Source organism: Penicillium oxalicum, chromosome VI (assembly GCF_001723175.1).
Source record: "Penicillium oxalicum strain HP7-1 chromosome VI, whole genome shotgun sequence".
NCBI classification, from domain to species: Eukaryota; Fungi; Ascomycota; class Eurotiomycetes; order Eurotiales; family Aspergillaceae; genus Penicillium; species Penicillium oxalicum.
This window is the reverse complement of record NC_064655.1, coordinates 1,547,453-1,572,794: the sequence shown is the minus strand read 5'-3', so window position 1 is coordinate 1,572,794 and position 25,342 is coordinate 1,547,453. Positions and strand designations below refer to the sequence as shown.

General features: G+C 51.6%; 7 protein-coding genes across 7 annotated transcripts; 3 read left to right on the top strand and 4 right to left on the bottom strand.

The window, feature by feature from the left end:
* Positions 1-616: 616 nt before the first annotated feature.
* POX_f07844 (uncharacterized protein) lies at positions 617-1,762 on the top strand (the record flags this gene model as incomplete). The annotated part of the gene is made up of 3 exons (XM_050116637.1): positions 617-645; positions 712-861; positions 943-1,762. The coding sequence occupies 3 exons, from the start codon at positions 617-619 to the stop codon at positions 1,760-1,762; spliced, it is 999 nt and encodes a 332-aa protein (XP_049966776.1).
* A 1,243-nt stretch (positions 1,763-3,005) lies between these two features.
* POX_f07843 (uncharacterized protein) lies at positions 3,006-3,393 on the bottom strand (the record flags this gene model as incomplete). Its single annotated transcript, XM_050116636.1, has 2 exons — positions 3,006-3,154; positions 3,204-3,393. 2 exons carry the CDS (start codon positions 3,391-3,393, stop codon positions 3,006-3,008), a joined length of 339 nt encoding a protein of 112 aa, XP_049966775.1.
* A 1,153-nt stretch (positions 3,394-4,546) lies between these two features.
* On the top strand, positions 4,547-9,747 carry POX_f07842 (uncharacterized protein; the record flags this gene model as incomplete). The annotated part of the gene is made up of 7 exons (XM_050116635.1): positions 4,547-4,745; positions 4,827-5,194; positions 5,494-8,374; positions 8,450-8,880; positions 8,968-9,051; positions 9,119-9,501; positions 9,603-9,747. 7 exons carry the CDS (start codon positions 4,547-4,549, stop codon positions 9,745-9,747), a joined length of 4,491 nt encoding a protein of 1,496 aa, XP_049966774.1.
* Positions 9,748-10,919: 1,172 nt separating this feature from the next.
* POX_f07841 (Universal stress protein A family protein) lies at positions 10,920-12,575 on the bottom strand (the record flags this gene model as incomplete). The annotated part of the gene is made up of 3 exons (XM_050116634.1): positions 10,920-11,738; positions 11,789-12,179; positions 12,235-12,575. The coding sequence occupies 3 exons, from the start codon at positions 12,573-12,575 to the stop codon at positions 10,920-10,922; spliced, it is 1,551 nt and encodes a 516-aa protein (XP_049966773.1).
* A 3,958-nt stretch (positions 12,576-16,533) lies between these two features.
* On the bottom strand, positions 16,534-17,379 carry POX_f07840 (uncharacterized protein; the record flags this gene model as incomplete). Its single annotated transcript, XM_050116633.1, has 1 exon — positions 16,534-17,379. One exon carries the CDS (start codon positions 17,377-17,379, stop codon positions 16,534-16,536), a length of 846 nt encoding a protein of 281 aa, XP_049966772.1.
* Positions 17,380-20,409: 3,030 nt separating this feature from the next.
* On the bottom strand, positions 20,410-20,565 carry POX_f07839 (uncharacterized protein; the record flags this gene model as incomplete). Its single annotated transcript, XM_050116632.1, has 1 exon — positions 20,410-20,565. One exon carries the CDS (start codon positions 20,563-20,565, stop codon positions 20,410-20,412), a length of 156 nt encoding a protein of 51 aa, XP_049966771.1.
* A 3,775-nt stretch (positions 20,566-24,340) lies between these two features.
* POX_f07838 (uncharacterized protein) lies at positions 24,341-24,565 on the top strand (the record flags this gene model as incomplete). Its single annotated transcript, XM_050116631.1, has 1 exon — positions 24,341-24,565. The coding sequence occupies one exon, from the start codon at positions 24,341-24,343 to the stop codon at positions 24,563-24,565; it is 225 nt and encodes a 74-aa protein (XP_049966770.1).
* Between the last annotated feature and the right edge of the window lie 777 nt (positions 24,566-25,342).

The following is a 25,342-nucleotide window of genomic DNA, read 5'->3' as shown; positions in this document are numbered from 1 at the left end:
GGATGATTTCTGGCCTGACTCTCCTGGTGCCCAAGCCACAGCCGCCGTATGGATGTTGTCTTAGTGTCTGCAGCCGTCGATCTGGGAGCATCTGTCGTACGAACCTCAACCCTTGACGAGGAGGACACAGATTTGACCGTCAACCATATACTATTTTCATAACTAATCTCGCTCCCTGAATCTCTCTGCCCGTATGAACCGTCTGTCAAAACAGGACGCGCAAACAGGGCAAGACATAGTTGGTCTCGTGACGTCAAGACGAGCCTTTGACTGTGGCCAACAGGAAGCATGACCGCTCCAGTCTTGGGACGCTTTCGGACAGCACATCTCCACAGCTCTTCCGACGTGCCCCGTGGAGTACATGTCAATAGCACCCTATACTCTTCCAGACTAAACTTTGCAGCTCCCCGAAAAAGTTGCATAAGGAATCCTAGTCGCATGTCGATGCGTCGACAAAGGTGATCTCCGCACATCACGTCCTCCAAAGCTCTGGAAAAACCACATCTCCGCGGGTAGATCAGTTCGCTCGCTGGCTTATCGACCGCCGATTGTCGACCCCGCCCAAGCTCCGTGATCCCGAAAGTGGTCTTGAGATTAAAACTTCCAAAACGCCACTATGTTCGGCATCTTCGCGGACCTGTTGTCGTAAGTCGTTCTGACCCGGAATATGGGAGATCGTAGTTCAAATGCTGACACAACAATTGTGAATAGCTCCGTGATCACCATCCTCTTCCCCATCTTCGCTTCCTATAAGGCTCTACGCTCCGCGGATCCCTCCCAACTGGCGCCATGGCTGATGTACTGGGTGGTGCTATCTGTTGTACTGCTGGCGGAATCCTGGACCGTGTTCATTATCGGGTGGTATGACTGGAATCTATTCCCTACAAGCATCGCAGACGTCGCTGTCCGAAGCTGACCCAGGACATGGCTTGTCTCCTTCAGGTTCCCGTTCTATAGTTGGATTCGACTCACTTTTATGTGCTATCTCGTCCTCCCTCAGACACAAGGCGCTCGCATACTATACCAGGACTACGTTGATCCGTTCTTGTTTCGCCATGAGCGCGATATTGAGGAATTCATCGGTCGGTCGCATGAGCGGGCCAAGGCACTCGGGCTGCAATACTTTTACAAAGCATTCGATTTGATCCGGGAAAAAGTCATGGGCCTGCCTCCCCAGCAGCCAGCTCCTCCTCATCCACCACCACCCTCGGGGCCCGCGGCCTACGCACAGTCCTTGTTATCTCGATTCAACCTTCCTACCGTTGGTGCCGCCTCCGTGGCCGGCGCCCCGACGGGTGCACCGACCGCGCCCCAGGACTGGTACTCTGTTCTGGGTGCGGCACTGGGCTCGGTCACGTCCTCGAGCAAGCCCCGTGAGGTGCACGAGGAGGAGTTATCAGCCAGTGGGACCCTTCTCCAACGCAAACTGCAGACCATGTCCGGTGCTGAGAAGGCGAGTTACATTTCTCGGCAGCGAGAGGTATTGGATTATCTGCGGTCTACCCTCAGCCGTGAAGAACAGTCCTTGGGTCGCGAGGACACGGACAGTGACCCTCTCGCCTACGGCGCTCCGCTCCGGAAGAACCCAAGTGATACTTCATTCGACGTGCTTGATGACGAAGACTTAGGAAACCGTCCAGGTTTGCGCCAGACGAGCAGCCGCTGGACATCAGGCTGGCTCGGGGTGATCGAGACTCATCAGGCTCATTCGGCGGTGCTGACCATGCTCGTGCGTCCGGATACGACCGTTACTGAGGCGTAGTCTGTGTATCTGTATCTTGGGTTTTCTGCCTCATAGAGTATGCAAATTAAATTGGGCCCAAAAGAGTCTACTGAGGTTGGATAGTTGTCAAGCGCGAGTGAGGTTGGAGTGGTGTCATCGTGGAAGTACCGAGCTTCGGCAGAGGTCCCGAGGCTTGTCGGGGCTCAGTCCGCTCGTCACGCTCATGCTGTACATAAGCTGCTGAGCACGCTGCTCTTTGATCAAATAAACGACTCCCGTCACATCCTGAGTACAAGTCCCGCCAACTGGAGGGTCTCCTCCTCCCCTGCTGAACGAAAAGGCGCACCCTTCTTCTGTCCCACTGTTGAATGGAGAGCACCTGGCAATGAATGTTCTACCACACAGAGGACGTCAACGTAACGGGGTTTCTACCCTTTGGGGTAGGGCTTTTCCTTCCCCTGATGAGCGTCCCTCTACGCCACAGACCATGGCTGAATATGCTCCTCAACCAAGTCCATAGGCGGAGATCATTCGGCATGATCTCGTTTGGTGCAATCTCACAGGATGCATTATTGCATCTGCAAGGCAGGGAATAGCCGGAAATCGCAAGAAACTAGCGGCGCAAAGGTGACGGGTTCTGGGCCGGCCAATACGCATGAATACGCAACTGGTCAAATAGAAATGTGTAGATCTTTCAGGGCCAAATGATCACACACAGCCGAGCAATCAGTGATTCCTGGACGCCGATGAGTTGGGCAAGGGATACGGAATTATTGGCGACCACGCTCGGCATCCCTGTAACCGGAGCAAACATCACTTTGGCAGGGGGGTTTTGTCACCAGCGGTAGTCTATCGGTAAGCGGACACTGCGCCCAGTTGGACTACTCATAGGTGGGATCCCATGATTTTGACTCGGATGACAAGGATTTCAATTGATTCATGCGCCACAGAAGTTATCTCTGGGAGATCTTGACCTTGTCTGGCTGTCTGCTTTCTCGTCTGGTCGATGCATCTTTACCAACCGCCTTGAAGCCCACTACAGCCCATAGCCCGTCCCTCGAGATATAATAGGGGTCAATCAGGGACCACTTCGATATGCATGATATATTTCGCCTCTGATGCTGGACATCCTAGCCTTGAGACTCCGCCTGGAAGAGGAATACACACCGGAGTAGTCCTGGATGTACTGTCGGACCGGATGGGTCGTTTGCCAACCCTCTCTTCGCCGGAGGAGTCCCGGATTGCTACCAATTCTCTCGCCACGGTTATCGAATCAAGCTCATCAGTCACAAAGATCATCACCTGGATCTGTCGGGATCTGTGTCGAGAGCTCGAAGTCGGAAATTCGGATCCATAGGAGCCGTTGCTGATTTGCCGGGACACCCCAGGGGGAAAACAGTGCTTGAGTCATCTTGTACGACTGGATGACCGCTACGACGGGGATACAACAGAGCATATAGTACTCCCTACAGAGTCATACATATGTACGAGTAGTCTCGTACTACTGTAGGTTGATACATGAATGTTCTGTCGGTGGTATGATGCTTAGAAGCAGGGACAAGAAAGTAGTCGGCTTTACCCACGGACAACCCATGGACCATCGTGGCGAACCAGAGCCAGCCATTTGAGCCACAGTTGAAGAGAGGATCAGAACTGATCCACTTCTTCATTGTTCGCTCCGGATTGTGCATCCCGTGGCCCGTCGTAGAGACATCATGTTTCTTTTTATCACGAAGGGGACCATGGCGGGCTGTTTAGCCTCGTAGACCGAGGCTCTTTCTCTCTGTATCTCTCTCTCTCTCTTTTTTCTCGCGAACGTAGTCTGAAGCTCCGAATCCTCATCGGGGCAATATTGGCACTGAAGGTCTCTTACCGTACGGTACCATACATGGGAGCGGCAGATTCGTGAGGACTCGGAGTGGGAGACATGCTTGATGGAGAATCCATGATTCCATGTACATCCTGTACTAGCAATTCTCAAATTTTATTGCCATGCCAAAGAAGCAAAAGTTACAGTGCCCCTCACAGTCTAAAATCTAGACTCTGTTACTCTGGAAATGCTACTCAGCTGTCCGTCTCATGCCGGGGCGAGAATACCGATGTCATGGTGGCGGCCTGGTTGGTTCGATACTCGATACCGTACTCGTTCAATGGTAATCATCCTCTCCCAATTCGACCTCCACTCTGGGCTGCCTCATCCTTTTCCACTTGTGAACCTCCCAACCCTCTTCCAGTTGTCAACATCGACTTCTGTTGCCAAAAGGTCTTGTTCTCCCCTTCCCAGAGATCACCTTTCTTTTTCTTTCGGTAAGTGTGCTGCAGCAGCCTTAGTCTCGTTGCTTCATCTGCTCTAGCAGTCTTCCCGAAGTCCTTTGGAAGGTTTTTTTTTCGTCCCTCTTGCTACCCGAAACAACATTTTTCCAGCACGGTGGATTTTTTCCCCTTCCCACACATCCCCCAACTTGGAATTATTCCACTTTCCAAATCCTCACACTTTTTGCCCCGGTTCGCGCGCGCTGCATTTCCCCTGCTGCGCCCTCCGGTCTGGTCATTTCATTCACTTGAATTTGACAATCCTGTCTCTGACGCTGGCCTTTTTCTTTATCGCCTCTTCACAGATCGAGATCTCAGGTTTGGATGTGGTCTTGTCACACCCGTCCGCAGCTTGACATCACTTCGACCTCCCGTCACCTCTCCGTCGACTTTCTCTCGCGCCGAGAAAGCCGATTCACCAAAAGTCACTCCTGAAACAAAACTCAGTTTCACAAAAGTTTTCTTTGAAGCCTCTTCTCTGCGCATTTGACGTGGATCCCTACCCCTCTAATGACCTCGAACCCTCCTCAGTCGGGCGTTCAACCAGGACAGAGCACCGCTACCTCCGCCGCTACCTCATCGACCCCTGTGGCTGCGACTGCTCCTGCAGCCAAGTCGTACGCCAACGCTACGAAGAAGTCCACCACGGACTCCTCCTCCGCTCCCGTCACCGTGGGTGCTCGACGCAACATGGGAAGTCGAGCTCGGTGTCTCCAGTGAACGGCAACCCCATGCAAAATCAATCCACTGCGCAGCAGGCTCAGTTCTGGGGTGTGCTGACCATGTCAAGCCCCTGCGGCCCCGGCTGCCAATGCTCAGAATGACCACTCCCGCAAGCCTTCAGTGACCATCACATCGGCCGGTGCTTCGGGCTACATCCCCAACGGTGGCTCCGCAAGCCGACCCAACTCCCTCCAATTCGGCTTCGCCAACCAACAGAGCTCTCCCAACATGGGCAACCCAGCTGTGTTGGCATCCTCCCAGGCTCAGTCTGGCCTCGGTGCTCCTGCGACCAACCCCCGGGTCACTTCCCCTCAAACTTCCCCTTCGCCCATCCCACAGCCGGCCTCGAGCGGCGGACGCCCCCCTTCAACCTATCAGGCGCAGGGGAATGTGCCCAACTTTGGCAGCTTTGGAGAGAATGCAGGTGATAACAGTGTAAGTGTTTGTCCTCCTTCAAACCCCAGTTCTCTGCTATGTTTGTCCGGGGTGATGCCTGCGGTGTGTGACTGCCTGTGATCCCGGCGTGCCTGGGATCGAAGCAGTCAGAAACTTCCTGAAAAGCATTCAGTTTGTTATCCAAAAAAGAAAAAAAGGAAGGCAAAAGAATATATACTGCGCCGCATATGCCGGGCACGTGGTTTGCCATATTTAATTGACTTCGAGCTCGCGTCACTTTCTTTCCTCTTCATGAATCCTTTCGTCAAACTCGTTGGCTCACAGAGATGTCTCAACAGGCTCCATTGGGTCCTGGTCAGCAGCACGTTCGTCGTGAATCGTCGCAGTCAACCCACAGTGATATGAGTAACCCCATGGGCGGTGCGCCAGGCCGTGGTGGATACCCTCCCCAGGGAGGCCGCGGACGCGGATACTCGCAGTCGGGCTACCAGGGAGGACAGATGCCCTACTCACCGGGCCCCAGCTTCCGTCAAACTCCTAACCAGCCTCGTGGTGGCCCCAACATGGGCCCTCAGTTCCACGGTCCTAACCAAGGTCGCCCGATGCCTCCATTCCCTAACTCGCCTCACCAAGCCAACCGCAGCCCGGCGCTCGCCAACGCACACCCTACCACCCCGCAAATGAACCAGGTTCCCATGGCCCACCCGCAGATGCCTCCTCAGCCTTACCCTGGCTATGGACAGCACATGGGCCCCCAAACTGTGAGATCATCCCCACCCACATCCCGTCAACCCCAGAGATACACCCGGCAAGGCCCGCGCGGTAATCACCGCGGTGGCTTCAATCCCCGTCGTGCCCGTCGAGGAGTAGAAAATTATGCCAGCTGGAGAAATCCCCCCCAGGAAACCCGCGCGCCTGCGGTCCCAGTGCCCCTTCCCAATCTGGCTCCAGAGAGCGGTCAATTTGAGCAGTGTCTAACCATCCTTCGGAACCAGGGTTTCCCTCCTTACGATCCCAACTACTACAACTACCCTGGCTACAACATGCAGAACATGCAGTACATGACCCCCCCTTCGCCTCAACCTCGCCCGGGCATGCCTTTCAACCCCCAGGCTCCTTACATGCAACCACAGTATCCTGTGCAGCCTCCCCCTCAATCGACTCCTCTTTCACGAACTCCCTCTCAGGTCTCCACTGACCGTCCGGGCTCTAGCCTGGGTCACGCGGCACCAGCAGGACCTGCGGGCCCGGCTCACACTCACACTGGCAGTCGATCTTCTAACAGTCCCGCTCCTGTGAAGCCGCACTTTGTGATTCCTTCGGCCAAGAAGAGCCCAATCATCATCAAAGACCCAAACAGCGGTAGCGTGAAAACATTTGACAAGACTCCCGCCTCTCCTGCTCGTGCCACTCCTTCTCCCGTGAAGGCAGCCACTCCTACCGCGACCCCGCCTCCCCGAACTGCCAGTGCATCTGATCACGCCCGCACAGAGAGCAAGGCTGCGAATGCCAAGACGGATGAGGAAAAGAAGCAGGCTCTGAAGGACGCTGTTCGCCAAAAGATTCTGGATGATGAGGCTGCGCAGAAGCGCAAGGAAGAGGAGGCCTCCCGCAAGAGCGCTGAAGAGGCCAAGCCAGCTGAGGCAGAGCCCGTCGAGGTGAAGCCAGTTGAGGACAAGCCTGCTGCGGAGAGCAAATCGGAGGAGAAGAAGCCAGAGGATGCTGTTGAATCGGCCCGTGCTGCTGTGGAGGACTTGAGCTTGAAGGAAAAGGCCACTCCCTCTGAGGAGCCAAAGAAGGAGGCTGAACCCACTCCAGCGGCCGCTCCTGCGGACGATGATGAAATCGATTATGATGCCATCGAGCGTGAATTGGCTGAGATTGAGGCCAAGGAGCGTGCTGCTGAAGAGGATTACAACCGCAAGAAGCAAGCGAAGAAGGAGGAAGCCGAGCGCAAGGAGCGTGAAGAGCGTGAACAATATGAGATCAACATGAAGAAGGCCGAACGGGAGGCCGAGGAGCGTGAGCTCGCCCGGGAGGCGGCTCGCGCCAAAGGCGACAACACCGAGGACGAGGCTAACCGTAAGGAGCGCGAGGAATTGTTTGCTTCACTCAAAAAGGGCGGCTTCACTGCCACCGAATCTTCCACTCCCGCCGACTCTGGTGCTGCAACCCCCGTTTCTGACATGGGCCCTCCTGCTAAGCCTGCTAGCGCTGCTGGTAAAAAGTCTGCTGGCCTCAAGATTGATACACCCAAGTCGAATGAACCTCCTCAGCCCAGCGCCGCCATGAAGTCTCTTCAGAACGCCAAGTTCCTGGAGGATCTCAGCAAGGTGACATACCCTGCCTCGGTGAATGGTCCTGATGCCTCTCTCAACGTCAACTCCCCCGCTGGTCGTCAGTTCCACTATGACCGCGATTTCTTGCTTCAGTTCCAAGCTGCCTTCAAGGACAAGATCTCTGTCGATTGGGACGCCCGCGTTCGTGAGACCGTTGGTGACAGCGAGTCCTCCTCCCGACCTCAGTCCGCCCGCACCCCCAGCATGGGGCGTAATCCCTCTCACAAGGGTCTCGGTGCGTTCCCTTCTCAGATGGGCAACTTTGCTCAAACCTCTCGTCCTGGTGTTCCCTCCGTGAACTCGTCCATGGGCAACCGCAACGTCTCTGCTTTTGGTTCCATCGGTCGTCCTGGTATGCCTGGCATGCCCGGCTCCTTCCGCAACAACTCTTCCCCCATGCCTCCTCGTGTTCCCTCCAGCAAGGGCGGCCCCGGTAGCAAGCGCGGCAAGGGTGGAAAGAAAGAAGAGGATACCAACAAGGCTATGCCTCTTACTGCCGGTATGGAGCTCAAGGCCCTGCAACAGAGTGCCACTGGTTGGAAGCCTCGCAGCGTCGGTACCAATGCTGCTGCTGGTCCCGCCCCTGGTGGTGACGGCCACCTGCCTCCTGATGTTGTGCAGCGTAAGGTGAAGGCTGCTTTGAACAAGATGACTCCCGAGAAGTTCGATCGCATTTCTTCTCAGATCCTCGAAATCGTGTCCCAGTCCAAGGACGAGTCCGATGGACGTACTCTTCGTCAAGTCATCCAGTTGACTTTCGAAAAGGCGACTGACGAGGCCCACTGGGCGCCCATGTACGCCAAATTCTGCAAGAGCATGCTCGAGAGCATGAGCCCCGAGATCAAGGATGAGAATATTCGCGACAAGAGTGGCAACATTGGTAAGCTTCGTCCACCTTCATGCTTTGTTCTCCCCTTTTGAGAAAAGCTAACCATCTGTTTTCCTCTTCAACTAGTCACCGGTGGCTCATTGTTCCGCAAATACCTCCTCAACCGCTGTCAAGAAGAGTTCGAACGTGGCTGGAAGGTCAACCTCCCCCCCAAGCCTGAGGGTGTCACCGACGAGATCGCCATGCTGTCCGACGAATACTACATTGCTGCTGCCGCCAAGCGTCGTGGTCTGGGTCTCGTCAAGTTCATTGGTGAGCTCTACAAGCTGGGCATGTTGACCGAGCGCATCATGCACGAGTGTACCAAGCGATTGCTCGACTTTGAGGGTGTGCCCGAGGAGGCCGAAGTTGAGTCCCTGTGCAATCTGCTGCGCACCATTGGTGCCAGTCTGGATGCGTCCGAGAAGGGTCCTGCCATGATGGACGCCTACTTCGCTCGCATCAACCTCATGATGGAGATGCCTGGTCTGCCCAGCCGTCTCAAGTTTATGCTGATGGTACGTCGATTGGTTTTATGTGATCCTTTCTTCCATTCGCGAGAACTGCCAACTAACCAGATTCTTTTTTTTTTTCTCTCTCTTTAGGACATTGTTGATCTGCGCAACCAGCGATGGAAGTCGAAGGACGCTGACAAGGGTCCTAAGACCATCCAGCAGATCCGTGAGGAGGTAAGTTCTTGGTTCTCCCCTCACCGACGGTGGTTTGAGATAGTTTGAACTCACATGATTTGAACAGGCTGCTCGTGCTCAGGCCGAAGCTGAGCAAGAGCGACAACGCCAGCAGGCGAGCCGGGGTGGTGGTGGTCGCCCGGCCATGGGCCGTGGTGATGCTCGTGGCTTCGGTTACGGCAACCAGGCTCCTCCTCCTGACTTTGCTTCTAGCAAGGTCGGCAGTGACGACCTGCGTCGTTTGCGGGCTACCCGCAACACCAACCAGCCGATGTCCTTCGGCCCGTCCAGCCTGCTCGGCTCACGAAGCAGCAGCGGTCGCAAGGGACTCGGTCCTGGTGGCAACTTGGTTCGCGGCAGTGATGACAGCGCTGCCAGCAGCCGCACTGGTACTCCTCCTGCTGGCAAGAAGGAGGACAAGGAGGCTGCTTCGTCAATCAATGCCTTCAGGTAAGTTGTCACTTCCACATGTCTTCTCATACGAGGGTGATCCCACCCTTCGCCCACAATTCACACCATACTAACTGAATATTCTTTTTCACCTCATGTAGTGCCCTTGCCGCTTTGGAAGATCGGGACAACATGGCTACCTCGCCTCCTTCCAACCCGACTTCCCCCATGCTCACCAAGTCCCAGCCTGCTTCCTCTGAGCGCCGGCCTTCCAAGACTCCCACGGAGGGCGAAAACGCAGCATAGATTTGATACCTAGGGTTTTAATGATCAACGCTTTTTCCAATGTTTTTACTGTTTCTCCCAAAAGATTTTTGTGTTTCCCCCGTCTCATCTACATCTTTGCGCTTTGTCTCTACATCTTCCCATTCTTCATGTAGCTCTCCCATTGCAACTCCGGCAATTTTCTTGTTTTTTCCCCCTTATTTTGCCTTTTTTTTCTCTTTTTTGATAGCCGTCCTGACTTGCATCCTTTCCGACTGGTCGGCTGTTCCTGATGACTTTTCACCCCCGTTGAATATCTTTTTTTTGCTCCCTCTCCTCCGGGTGGTGAGTCTTTTCAGAGTGTACAATCTTCGAACCTGAATCTTTTTTATTATTCTATAACGTCTTTCTCTACTGTCTTTTCTTCACTTCATGCCTTTATGCCTTCAATCTGACTTGGATCGCGAAAGAGCATATGACTCGTCAAGTCTCATTGAACTACCGACCTTTCAAATGATCAATCGGTCTTGGGAGGAAAAAGATCTTACAATTGACTCTGACGCCCAAGAATGACGAAGACCGGCAAAATGATGGATCAAATTTTTTTTTCTGGCCGCATGAGGCTTGACGCGCGATTGACGATTCCCTTTCAATTAGTGAGAATGTGCAAATTTTGGAAATATCGATTAGTTTCGTAATCTTCCCTGATGGTAGGCTAAAGGGCGTCTATCAGCTGTACTCACATTCTCTCTGCTTTGGTTTTTCATCGTGCAGGGTTGTATTGGGCATTGGTAATCAAAACGTCAAAAGTTTTAGTAAGGTGTTATGAGGAGCGATCTGTCCACGGGTGGTTCATCGTCGTTTCGTATGGAATGCTTGGACTCAAGATCGAACTAATTAATTATCCAACAGACCTGGCAAGGCGATAGGTTACAGCCGTGGTGTTCAGCTTGTCGTGTGACGTGATACATTGGCTTACATTACATTTGTTATTTCAGAAATCAGTTTGATTAGAAGGTAATATATGGGAGCTACAAGCGCTAAGATGGAAAGATTGATAGAGCCAAAATCACCTCAAAGAATATCAAACGCTAGTGGTAGAGAGTGGAAGAGGGAGTAGGAGGGGAAGGGGGGGTATCAACGAGGTGATCTTATGAGATGGAAAAAAATTGGAAAAAAACCCCGGGACGCTGACACGATCTGGCGTTATGTAATTATTTCGGCAGTTCCGATTGTGAAGAAGATGGGAGAGGATGCGGAGGTAAGAATGAGTAGAGGAGATATTCGAGCCAATACTCAATCAGCGGTGACTTCTCGCTTTTCGCCAGCCTCATCGGAGAGCTCCACCACGGGGATCGATGGCAGCTTGGTCTCAGTGTCGGTGGGTAGCGCGCCTGAGACCGAGTGGACTGACCCGTCGTCTTTGACTTGTGCCTCGGAGTCTCCAGACGAGTCTTGTTCCGGAGAGGAGGAGCGGGATCGTGGTTGAGGCCGTGGCGAAGAGGGCCGTCGCGTCGTCGTCTGCTGTGCATCACATTCTCCTCGGAGCTGGCAGGGCTACCCCCCAAGGGGCTGCTCATCACGACCGAATCGAGTGAATACGGAACAGGCGGGGACGCTTCCGAGTCGTCGGTGCTGAGACTGCTTCGATCAGACACCGAGAGAGAACTTCGCGAATTGTTGCGAGAATATGACGGAGGCAATCCCAGCGCCTCGGCCACTGCAGCCTCCTCATCAGGGAGCTTGAGAGTGCCATTTTGGGTGCCAGGTCTGGGGTCGAATACGCGGATGCCACGTCTCTCGCTCAACTTTAGAAGGTGGTTGTAACTCCGGCGACCAGGGTCCGCGCGGCGCTTCTTCTTCTTCTTTTCGCGCTTGAGGGACGGCCGAACAACAATGACCGGGATGGGAGAATGTTGCACGCAGTATTTCGAGACAGACCCGGGGAGGAGACTGTGAACACCCTGAAGATTTCGACCTCGAGTACCAACGATGAGCATAACAGGCTCATAGATTCGAATCTTTTGTCCTCCCTGTTAGCAAAATGCTTACAAGATGAGTTGGTATCGCTCGTGATGCTTACCATCCTCTGGATAATCTCCTCCACCTTCCCGACCACCAATTCCAAGACCAAACTGATAGCCTTCTCATTTTGGCTATTCTTTTGAATGACTTGCTCGAACAGTCGCTCTGCTTCTTGACGGTAATTGCCCTCTTCAATTCCCGCATCGCTGGCCATACGGGAGTCTTTCTCGACCGCACGGAGACAAACGATCTCATCTCCATCATCGACCAACTCATCTACGAGCCAGTTCAGTGCAAAGTCGGAGTAGTCATTCTGATCTGTTCCGCAGAGGAAGGTCCGGCTTCGTCGTGTACTCTGATATCCTTTATGTTTGTAGTTGAGCGTCAATGAGAAATCTGAAGCATCGCGATTGTCAAAAGTATTGAAGGAGACACCTCGTTCATAGGTCCTAGCGGATATTAGTACGCAGTGTGCTCCAGCGACAGATCAGGGAGCGAACTTACTTTGGTGGCGGTGGTGATGGTCCGCGGCTTGCTGGCAAATGGCGCGATTCTCTTTCTGCATCCAAGTCCCGCGTCGGCATGCCTCCATAATGGAGTCGCTTGCCCTTTATGCTGTTTGAGCGGCTTGGTAGCTGTGTTTCTGCGTCGCTGACATGAAACTGAATGGATCGACGGCGCGGGCTTTGGCTTCGTGCGTGGTTTCTGAAGGAGATGCCCGGCTGCGGCGGCGGGGCGGCGGAGGCGGCGGTGGCGGTAGCTTCTGATGCTTGAGATGAAGGCAGACCAGATCCTGATCTCAGTTCGGAGCTGAGGCTGGATCGAGGGGAGCTTTTCGCTGACATGGTTGCGATTGGAGCAGCCAGACTCCGAGCGAGTTGGATTAAAGAATCAGGGGAACAAAGAGTTTCCACACGCAAGAGAAGGTAATGCTTTGATCTCTCTGAGAGGATGTGCAAGTTGACAAGACAGACGTGCAGAGTGGTTGAGCTCGAGAAAAGTACGCAACAAGCGTGGACCACGCCAGCGGCGGGATGGGATTGTCACTTCTAGTCAGGCCATGCGACGCGGAGGCAATCGCACAAGGTACGTGGGGCACTTGGGAAGATGCGCAAACCTCAAGTTCCACAAGCTGTGATTATATCCATCTAATCTGATGATGAGAGAAGTATATAGGGTTGGTAATTTCAGGGAAAAGTTGGTTCGGAGGATCTGTTCATGGCTACAGAGCAACGGTGAGATTGGAAGCTATATTAATTCATCCGATCAGTGACGCTTGCGTCGAGGGGCTTGACTCGAAGTCGCAGGCGGTCAATCGGTAAGGTTATCGATAGGCAAGGTCAGGTGATGCTCTGCCAGCGTGAGCCGTCTGCCTGGCCAAGAGCGGTCAGCTGTGGCTGGGGGGAGGGGGCAGATCATCGCGATTGTAGATCCCTGATTTTCCCGTTTCGTCGATCTTTTGATGAGTAAGCATCCACAGTCCCTCCGCCTGGCTCTGACAGTTTCAGTTGGCACCGACGGTAAACTGCGGTACCTGTTCCCCTGTGACTTTAATGAGCTCAGGCGTGTCTATTCTCTGCTCATAGGGAGTCCAGACCCTGCGATCTTGATGTACCGTTCATAGATTCATATACTATACTCATGTGACCTCAACATCCTCTTTCTTCAGATTCCTCATAACAAACAGTCAAAGATCATCGATCGTAGATCATCCAAAACACGTCTTCGTCCCTCACAGGCCAGATCCCTAGACATTCAATACAGCCATTGACTTCACATGAAAGATCGCCAACCATTGTGGTGTCACGAACAAAACCATCTTTTTGTGTTACTAGGATTGTATTGATTGAATTGTATATGTTGTTCACATCTTTTCACTAACAGGTATTTGTACCTTTTGAAGGGTGTTTGGTGAAGGTATGGCAGCCATTAACTTACCAAGTCCCGCTATTTCCAGAATGCCGAGGCACATCCACATCCGCGTCTTTGAAGCCATTTGATGGTTGTAAGAATTGATGACGGTTTTCCACTTCCAAGCAAGTTATGGGTCACATCCTCGGTTATCATTTATCGCCTGAGTGCCTCGGCCTCGTCTGATTTTGAACGCTTACCACAAGGGGCAATCTCAAGAAACTATGGATGGTAGAGCACAAGGGACCATGTCATCCCGGAATCTTGAAGCTAGGCACATTCTTCACAGCACAGTTCCCATGTCTCATCGATACTAATAGTGATTCAACCACAGATGGTGCTTTCTTCATAGGCATGTAGTACTAGCATCTGTATGTCTGAAATCAAACCAGGTAATCATCTCACTTGAGATTCCACCGCGCTATTTTAAAAAACATTGTAAATACTGATTCTTTATTACCCGTGATGCTCTATCAGAATAAACTATGAACATCTGTGCGTCACTGCTTATTGTGTATCCAACACTTGAATCTGGATGTTCTTATCATTTCACATCCATGCCCCAGGACCCTCCATATCATAGGTATCTTGTATGGAGGTGGAAAGTCCAGTACTTAGCCCTGTACCTATCTACTCCTGACTCTATGCATAGCTAAGTAGAGCGGTCCCTGCCACAAATTATGCGGAACATATTTCTCAACCTCACCCAGAGAATCTACTCAGATGAATGTCCGTAATTGTCTACCTGTCTCTAAAATTCCCGACCTTTTCAAGACTTTGTCATTTTCCAATTATTCTGTACTTTATTCCCACATCAGACACCTACCTTAAGTCTTTTCAATTCCTTACCTTGCACGTGTCCCTCCCCCTACACATATACCTATTCACTGGTCCACCCCCCTGTCTCACCAGTCCTGCACTCAGTAGCTTCCTACCTACCTACTCCCCGCCCAGTCCAACGCCCCAATCACATGCAGATCTTCCTGCCGCCGTAGAATTCCTCCGAGCAACTCGCTTCAACACGAGGCACACTATTACCGAATGCTGGTACCCTGTACAAAGGTTCTAATCTGCAGTAATGTGTGTTATATTTGTGATCGGCCCGGGGGGGGGGGGGTCCCGGGTGACAGGCACGGTCTTATCAACAGACAGTTTTATGGACTCTGAGAGAGTCACTCATGTCCAGAAATACAATGAGTACCCACAAGGTTTCCGTGGTCACGACGAACTAGCAACGCACTAAGCCGACTACGGGCCGACTATGCCGATTTAGCCGCGACGATCAGCAAGTGTAACTCATTATTTTGTCGAGATCTGAATATTGGGAGGGGGAGGGGGAGCTTGTGGCTCGTCGATCTTGGATTCATGCATCGCATGGGCAAGTTACAGGGGTAGGAAAGGGGGATGTGGCCTACTCGGGTTATACCTAGGTAGCGGTCTGCTGGGTGAGTTTTCCACGTTCTATCTCCGCAGTTCAACCTACATGTCTTTGCTCATGGACCTGAGGCTAGTCTCTATATGTACTTCATGTTGGATTGTCATGTAGAATGGTGAGGAGGATTGAATGGAGGTTGAATGTTACTCGTCAGCCCGGTAGGCACTAAGAATCTATATGACATACAGTGAATACCTGAACCTGGACTTGAGATCTTACGCCCGCATCACTGGACCCGAAAACTTGTACTTGGAACTTGGTCGCATTCCACGACAATCAAGTATTAGAGTATCATCTCCAAGATGTTCCCATTTTGTTCCCCTAGGAGGGGAAAAAAAGCTAACACCAACCTGGAACAGAAACAACGATGGGCATTTCTCCCCGTAGGCTATTGAAAAGCAACAGGGAAGCACACAGTAGGTCTCGAGACGGAAAAGAACGCTCGGACCATCCAGTCGCAAGGCTCAGTGGCAGTCTGCTGATGGGTCACATGCGCCTGTTTCGCTAGTCTGGTTGGCAAAGAGGGTGCGGGGAGGGTTGTGTGAGACAGGATTTGGGTGGGTTCGAATCAGAAGGGAGAATTCGTGCATGTTGTCTTTAGAACTGTAGTGATCCCGATGCGTCTTGTGGAGTATACGTTGGGGTTCGTGAGGATGGGGCATCGCTGTACATCATTTCGATAACCTTGGTGGAAAGAGTGTGAGTGCGTGATTTGAACGTTCCAATAACCTTGCGAGGCCTCTATTCTGGAATTCTGGAGGCTGGAATGGGGTTATTGCGTCCTCTTCGAAGGACGTGTTGAGCGAGAGCTTGGTGATTTTGCTGTACGATGAGCGCCATCGCAGAGTGACGGGGAATTTGTTTTTTTTTTTTGAAGTTCTACAAAAAATGGTAGTGGTTTTCTGATTGTTTCTTGGGTAAATGGTGGATTGAATATGTTAATATATCTGTCTATTTACATGAGAAAAAAAAAGATAAACGCTGAGTGCTGGACCCGATTTGCGGTCGGAATCCCAACCAGGTAGTCTCAACCAGCGCCTCACTCACAGAGGAAGGCGGGGAGAGCTGCCTTGGTGACATGGCAAAAGCCACAGATACACGTTCACAAGTGGATCCACACAGATAAGAGGGCGTTCAAGCCCAGGAGAGATGAGATGTTGGAGAGGTTGATGGTGAAATAAATCCGGTCCGCGACCGAAGCAAAATGGTGAGGAGATGCGAGATGGTTTGTGGTCGTCAAATTCGACATGAGAAAGAGTCATGCATAGAAACGCCGATGTTGTGACAATGCACCGTCACAGAAAATTATAAACATAAAGCAGTCGAAAGGGAGAATCGTTCATTCGTTACAAGCGTGGGTATCACAGAGAGCAAACAAGGAGAGGGAGAAAAATGAAGACAAGTCAAGAAGCCGCTATAATGCAATCCGGAACGGAGAACAACACACGAGGCCACTGTTAGTAGGCCTTGACGATCGTGCTCTGTTCCCGAGGATTGTAGTATTCGGAGGCGTATTGGTCATCCGTCAACGGGACCGCCTCGGTGGCAGGCTCCTTAGCGTCAAAGGATTCAAGCGTCGGTTGCAGCGGCGAGGGCGGCATGCTCTCGTCTTCAGAAGAGTCGTCGTCGGCCAACAATTCCGGAGGGGATTGCCGCGAGGGCGATCGAGTCAGGGTGAGTTCATCCAGATCCTCCGCATCATCATATTCAAAGTCCGAGTCGGTTTCTTCGCCTTCATCTTCGATGATAGCAGCCTCGGCGAAGGCGGCAACATGGTGCTGAGTGGAGGTTGGTGGAGGAGAACGCAGGCGAACGGGAGTGTTGATGACAAAGTCATTCTCATCAAAATCGGAGTCGTCCTCCTCGTCGCTGTCGCTGAGATCCGAGTCCAAGTCGGACGCATCTTCCGGATCCCAATCCTCCTCGTCCTCCTCGGGCTCTTCGACCACGGTTGATGCCCATTGGATGTGACGGGACTTGTTCTCGCGGACTGAGGTCTTGGCCGCACCATTGACGGTCTGGTTGAACCACCGTTCTTGCTCGCGTTCGGCATCGGCGAGGTCCATCATCAAAGAGTCGAGCAGGTTGGCATGGCCGACCAAGAGGCGTAGGTTGTGATCCGCCCGCGAAGCTTCCCGAGTGAGCTTCTTGCGGGCGGTATGAGCGAGGTAGTAAGTTTGCGTGATACTCATCTTCTTCTGTTGACGAGGACGGAAGAGAGTCTGTAGTAAGGGAGAGGCGACGGCGGCGAGAGAAGAATCCTTGGGCACATGGAGTGGGGAAGGACTGGGGGAGATTTCCATGGTGGCCGATTGAGGGTACTTATGAGTACCGATGAGCTCAGATACTAGGACTATGAGTGATGACTCGTTCTGCCAAGGTGGGTGACTCAGGGCCGAGTGGCCGAAGGAGGCGGTGAACTAGTGAGATCCCGGAGGCAGGGGATAGCTGTTCTGATCGATCGGATAGATCCACGATGGTGCCTGGTGCTGAACTTGTGTGGAACGATGATGGAATCTCGAAGAGGATTTGACAGATTGAGATGGATGTGAACTGGCTAGTGTGATTGTGTTGATATGTAAAAATTTCCGTGCCAGGTAGCCGAGAGGGGGTCGAGGATGGTTATAAAATAATTTTCAGCATGATGCCCGATGAGAGAATATTGATAATTATGTGCTTACGAATTTTCGTATTTTCGTATTTTCCTTTTTTTGGGGGGTGGAATTCTGATTTTCTGTTTCTCTTTTGAATTTTCTGCTCTCTGCTTGAGCTCGGATTTTTTTTTTCTCCCCTCCTCCCCTTCCCTTACTGCCGTAGTCCCGTGTTTCCGTCCTTGCTCTAAAGTCCGGCATCCGATCGGAGGGCGCAATTCCCCACCAGAATTGTGCACATCACACTTGGTGATCCCCCCGAGTCCGAGTGGTCCGCTGATTAATGCGCAAGGCTTGGCACTGGATGACTGTACCAGATGTGCACAGGTCCAGATGTGGAGCTTGATCGAGAAAATCATTTTTCCTCCTTTGGGTTCCGCGTATTGCATTCCGCTTTGGTTTTTTGGCTCTTACCCTGTTCGGCCCACGCGAAGAACAGATCCTGGCAGGCGTCAATCGCCGTCACTCGGCAGGGATGAGGCTGCTTCGGATTCTACACCGCATCCCTGGCATTGCGACCTGTACAATATTGATTCTTCTCTCTGATGCGGCCTGGCACGAGCCGCAGAATTATGGTCGGTACTCGGTTCCAATTCATTACTCGTTGACTATGACCGTCGACTCCAATTCTCTCGACGATCTCTGCGCGCGTGTTTCATCTGGAAGAGTCATCCCGTCGGCCTAACGCGCATTGGGTCGGACTTGTTTTTCTCTCGTCATTGACAAATCGTCCATAAACTCCGTGGATGGATTATGTCCGGCTGAAATTTTTTGTTAGCTTCCAGGTAGAACCACTGGAAGTGGAATGCGTCCTACGGGTTCCCAGACCCTGAGCTTGCGCCTGAGCCCCACTGAGCGGGCACCCATCCGGACGGACGATGAATCATTCTCGTATTCTACAAATCTACGCTCTGCCTAGCCCAGTGGGGATGGAGAGGCTTGTTGGAATCATCAGCGAGAAATTGATTCATGACCAATCCATCGAGAATCAGGTCAAGCGCCGCGAAAAAGACGTCGTGTAAGAAGTGAAGTCTGACACAAATCGTCCGCTGTCTTCCTGAATTTGATGGGGGCTGCGGCATGACAAGCGTAGAGTCACCGCGGAACGGATGAGGCGGTTAAGCCCGATCGGCTCGTAGTTACGCCTGTCTCCGAGCAGCTGAAGCGCAGCATCATTCGGAGTGCAGTACTGAGTAGGTAATAATGAAGACTATGTACACCACAGCACTACGATACTGGACTCCTGTCTAGACCAACTTCAGTATGGAGATCGGATGAATAATTACTGCTGTTCTGCACTTCTGACTCCTCTATTTGCTTCCCACGGTTTCCAATCGCCGATGGAAAAGGGCGTTCCATGGGCCATCCATCAGCCAGGACGTCCCCTCCGACCCATCATGGGTCAGCCTTGCGAGTCTTCCGCTCATCGCCGTGGTCCACCTGCGGCAGTCCCGATGATTTTCCTCTGGCATCATGGAATGGGTCTCCCGGCAACCGGAGAGAGAGTCAAGCCGTTTCCTCTCATCCTCACTTCAGCGTGACTCAATCCCTCCGGACGTGAAGGAGCTGTCGGTCCGACGACCCAGTTCCATTACCATGGACCGGTTCGACGTGAATACATTGCTATAGTAATAATCACCAGATACATGGCTTGATATGCCGACCAAGGTCACGGCTCCAGACAGAGTCCTCGCCTGTGATCCCAGGGCGATAAGGTGATGAGAACCTTACTGGACTGGTCGAGTGCCCGGCTGCGAGGTCACTATCGGTGGAAGCACGGTCAAGTTTATTCAGCAAACTGATTGATAATCACCCAATCCCGTCATGATTTGTGATCCCTGACACTGATTTGTGATGGGGGAGACTACCTAATCCCGACCGTCGGGAGGTCGACCCTCCCACGCGATTCCTCAAACGGTAAATCCCTTCGGTTTTTTTTTTGGGAAATTTCCAAAAGGGGATCTTTGGTGGTTCTAGAATGTCACATTGCCGCCTAGTGGCAGTTGCGTCATCGTCATCGACCACCGGTCCCCAACACGTCTCTCATTACGATTCCCCCGCATTTTGTCCTAGTTCTTGGCGACCATGGTGGTGAACATCATAAATAAATGGCCTGATTAGCAATTTCATCGTTGATTGCTTGGAACTGGAAAAGGTTAACGCCTTTCTTCGAGCTTTGGGTATTTGTCATCTGCGGGATCTGTAATCAACAGTTGTAGAGTTTCGAACATATGATTCTCAACACGGTGGCATTTGCAGGCAGATCGAAACGGTACGGCGGTTGGGGGGCCCCAGAGTTCGGACATTGGGGTGAAATCAATGCTTAATCGCGAACAGTACAATCGCTGATCCACGACTGTCTCATTATCGATCAGGTGGCCAATAACAATGATGGCGGTATGATGTCTTGAAGAGTCTCGGGACGGGAGTCAGTAGTCACAGAGGCCCAGCCTCGAGGCCACCAGAGGCGGACACGTTGGCTGGTGATGGCTGTGCTGCCCCGGGGGAATCACAAAGATCACACACTCACCAATGGGTGCTGGATCACCGTTTCTAAGATTGGCTCGTATGTACATGATCAGAATGGATAACGCGTAAGCTGTGACAAGGCAAGCGATCCTATCAGAGCATGGATCCGGGGTTGATTTTCGAGGTGGCCTCGTGGCCTTTGCAGGCTCCTGGCTAATAGAAGAGGAGCCTTTGCGACACCCCAGGCTCTTGATCAGCCTCGCACTGCCTCCTCGACGTGTACAAGGTATCGTCATCTTCATCAACGATTATCATTGAATGGACAGCACTCTGGTAAAGTACTGTACTAGGCTTCTCTACCTGGTACATTGTGTACAGACAACTCCATTTTTCTTCAATTGAAAAGAATGCAAACAAGTCGAACAAAAAGAGGCCTGGCCACCATGAAGATGTCATTCACGACATTGACATTTTATACTGACACTCCCCAGCTTTCCCTCTCTTTTCTCTCCCTCTTGCAGATCATCTAGAACCGGGCGGAGTACTTGTCCAGGCATTCCAGGCAGAAAGCTCGGGGAGACTCTCCAGGATTGTCATGACTCAACGCTCTCCAGCCACGCTATTCCCAAAGGAGAGCCCGCTTAGCCAACGCTGAGTCGTGTCCCATTCCAAAAGGGATGTCGCTCGCATCCTTGGCTTTTTTTTTTTCAAAATAAACGCCCACGTCGTACACTGTATGACTGCCCACCAACTTAGCGAGTGAGCTTCACCCTTGAAAGGGTTAAATTAGACCAACGCTCGGACAGCCACTTTTCAGGGCGAGGCTAAAACTTGGCATTCACTGCGTTGGGCTGTCGCGATGGCCTGTGTCTCAGATTCGACTTTCCCCCCCACTCCACGAGGGCGCCTTTCCGAAACGCGAGAACGCGAAACGTGCCTTGCCAGCCCCCATTTCTATGCCAGATGCATGAGGCAAACATGTCCAGTTACACAGAGCTGAAAAAAAAGAGGCTCAGCTCGGCTCGGCTCAGCACAGCCTAGTCCAACCCTTTCCGGTAATAATCTCACTGCAACTTTGTACGGAGCACGATCAGATCGAATTGATCCATGCTCAGCCGGATCAAATCCGGTATTGCTCAGGCTTTGTGTTTTTTCAAGAAGTAACCTGAAATCCTCTAATACGTTAGATTTGGGTTACATGGCCACTCTCAAAGAGAGAGAGATATACAGACACCAGTCTAACTACCCGAGAAATGGATGAGGTGGATCCTCATGGGCAGTACCCAGTGGGAGCCCTGTTGATGGAGATACCGTGAAAATCCTTCAGGCATATGTGACAGTTACCAGGACTGGAAATAAACATCCATGATGATTCATGGAGGGCCAACCTTATCTTGCTCCACCACCTTGATTCCTTTGTGCACGTCAATTACCATGAAGCTACACTTAACCCGACCCGGACACTATTCTCGATACCTCGTCATCAAGTACGCTTAGCATTCTCTTACCAGGTGTCGAGATCAGCATTTCTTAGCGTCGATACTTGATTCCACAGATACATACTCTCAACACATCCAGGAGCTCTTTGCCAGAGTAAAATAGCGGATCAAGTCTCCACTCATTTGATATATCCATCCCCACTTTGGAAGAACCAAGTGGGACTCAAGAAGGAAAAAAAAATTTTCTTTGTCTCCCGTCTCTTCACTCCTCGGGCAGCAAGCAACGGAGTTTTCCGAGGATGAATGATGGTTCCATGGTCTGATGGTTCAATCTGCAACCCGCCGTGACATAGAGAATAATGAGTCGGTCTAGGATGAATGTCCTGATTAGGCTACACCAAACAACCCATAAAAAATGTTTCGGTTTTTTTTTTTTGGCGCCAAATTCAGAGCCGCATCGCAAAAGTGTCTGGAGACTCGGCGAATTGAAAATCTTTCCGACCGTTTGGGAGGAAATTTGGGACCGACAGGGCTGAAGGTGGTTTTTTTTTTCCGTTCTTATTTTTGGGGTGCTGCTGGTAGCCTGGTACTCTGGTAGTCTCACTTTGCGCCCGACCGTTGTCAGTCATGGCGTTGTTCTAGTTTGGGTTGAACTTTTCGAGCTGAGATGGGAATTTAGAAGCTCATCGGGCAACTCAATTTAATCTCATTGGATGTCCATCAAGAGGCTGAGAAGCCGCCACGTTTGGTCCTCGTTGGCTTGCATCACTCAGCCGCGTAGGTAGCTATCCGTTTGGGGCTGTTTACATGGTGGGCCATCGCTGGAAAGACGGCCAGGCCAGGTCAGTCTGTCGGAGGAAAACCGGGCGCCGCGGACAAGGTTAACGGATTCACCAACGACATATTGATGACTTTGGTCCGCGACCTTTACTCCCCCCCCCGGCGAGTCATGCTGGCGGAAATTATTTCCACGGTAGGCTGACTGTGTTTTCTTACGAGTCATTTGATATACAGGATAGCTTTCGTAGGTCCCCGGTCAATAGCAGTGTACATGGTACATGGTGCACTTCAATGTTGAACAAAAGGACGTGAGATTGGGAGTCGAGAAACATATCCCATCCCACCTATCGTGTCCCCTCGTCCCATACCTCCTGTGCAACCCACAAGGGCCCGCTGGGTTGGCCTAGACCCTATGGTCTACAGTCGACGAATACCTCTTTTACCCATTGACATGCACCAAGTCGATCGAGTGGCCAACACACCATCTCCACAGGACAACAAAATTGCCCAGGCGATGTTATTGACAGCAACGAAAGTTTGCTATCCTGCCCGAGCAGTTGATTGGGTTGTCTTTTCGATCGTAGGATCCATTGTGACAGGCTCATCTATGATGTCAACCCGAGTGCCGATGCCGATGGAAATGTCATAGCTCCTGATACATCTCATCACAGCTGCGAAGATTGATCGTTCTCGAATGATGGAAGAAAACCAGTTGTGATGCTCGTTCGTGGGGCATACGCATGATACGAGGAGGGGGGGGGGGGGGGGGGCAAATTATGAACTGTCGAGGAGCTGCAGGCCTGGACAACTCCATCTTCAATGTCTGGAAGCCTCGTCACCGATCTTTCGCAATTTGTTGACATCCAGAGGCTAGAGTCAGCGCTGTCGTCCTGGTCTTTGTACATAGACTCTAGACGGGGAAAATCCGATTCGACCTGACGTATGTAGAAGGCGATCTTGGGCTCGTAAGGCGATGTTTAGGTAGCTCCACCTCATCCGTAGAGCGCATCTGTCATACAAGGGGTTCATCGCGTGCGCGCAGTGCCCAGTCCTTCGAGGTCATGGCTACATTGAAGTTTGTATTCTTGGTGCCAGACTCGAAGGACACAGGTCATGATAAAAAAAATGACACTCTTACATATATACTCACCCACGTACCTTGTATCTTGTACAAGTTCCGGTGTTCTAGAAGTGAGCACTGGTCCAGCAGAGGACAGACAGTCACACTGACCCAGAACAAACCACATCAGGAATTCATCTCAGCCTCATCTTAGGTTGCGAACTGTAAGAGATCTGTGGAGCTTGTCAAGCTTTGCTCATGAAAAATGGTACGCTTTCGATAGATTACCCATAGATTTCAATGAGGACATCATTGATAGACCGATCAGGATCACCCACTGGATGACAGCGCATCCCGGTCACATGACACTTTATGGTCCTCAGCTTGACATTCTATCCTGCTGCAGGGACTAGGTCGAAGCTACATCGGCATGTGTAAATCAGCAGCTCCGAGGAGCGATGATCAAGTTCATAGTAGTTCATCGGATCAGCGAGCCTCCCCCAGAGCTTGGCAGCTTGAACACTAGCCCCAGTAAGAAGTCAACATGAACTGGTCGGTGCTTTTTCCTTGAGCTTCCGAACTTCCTGTCTTTTCTTTTCCTTTTCCCTTTTTTTTTTTTTTTTTTTTTTTTTTTATTAGAAAAATATTTGGTCCGGATACCGGAAACTTGACACTCCACTCCCTGACCACGTGAATCTCACTCGCAATGCCGGAGGTCCGAATTCCGATCTCCGACGCCAAACTTCCCAGCCACCGACTCATCAGCTTTCCCAATACGGCTTAGTAGGTCATAAAAAGTCTGTGGGCATATGTTAGATTGCAGATTGTGCGCGGGTGCATAACTTTGCAGAATCAATCATCAAGCATGACCGGGTCCACCCTGTCTCCTTCAACCTTATCGCTCCATTCTCGGCTTTTGTGCAACGATGTCCGAGTTTCGGAATATTCAGGGTCTCGGATCGTCAATACGGGTCTGGTTCGCTTCTTTTTTGTGCATGTTCGGGGTGACTCAGTTTCCATCAGCCTATATTCTCGTACCGTGCGTCTGTTAGGTATGATGGGCCTAGAAACCTTTGGCTCTCGGGAGTAGTTTGTAGATCGTCCTATATGAATGATTCTAGCGGATGTTTTTTTTCTCTCTCTTTTTGAGATGAGAAGGATATCAAAGCGGATGGAACATGTTAGATCATGTAAGACAGTGCGCATGTACAGTAGTAAGCGAATAGTCTATCACATCATCCTGCAAATACCGCTCTTATGGATCTAGCTGTCTCACTGAAAATATGATCAATCGGCATTCTAAAGCACCTGATCTGTACATCATGGAAGGAATACATAACTCAACACATCCAATGAAAATTCCCGATCCTCTACAATAGCGAGATGGTGAGATAATTTACCAGGTACCCAGTACCTAACCCATGTACCTACCTACCTACCTAGGGAGTCGCCATGCGCGATCTTCCGACAGGCGCCTGGCGGAGATCCCATTTCTTTTCTCCGTCTCCGTATATCGCCGGTCACCTCAAGCACCCATCTCTTTCTACCCATCACGTCCCTTGCGCCATAACTGCCTCAACCTTACTTCCTAAGCTGCCGGTCATTTCCGAACCACCCCCTCGCTCCGAGTACTCTCTCCTGGTTCTAGTCACGCGCCCCGTGCATCGGAACTGAAGTATGTGAAAATCAAGCTAGAGCGCAGACTTTCCAACACTAGATCCCGCTTCCAAGCAATAACCAATCAGATAAATATTTGCCTGTCGATCATCCGTTCGGGTTACAAATTCGGAAATTCAACTGACACGGGCCACATGGATGTTTGGGGGGTGCGGAGAATTGTGCTATGCAGGAAAAAAACAGTCTAGTA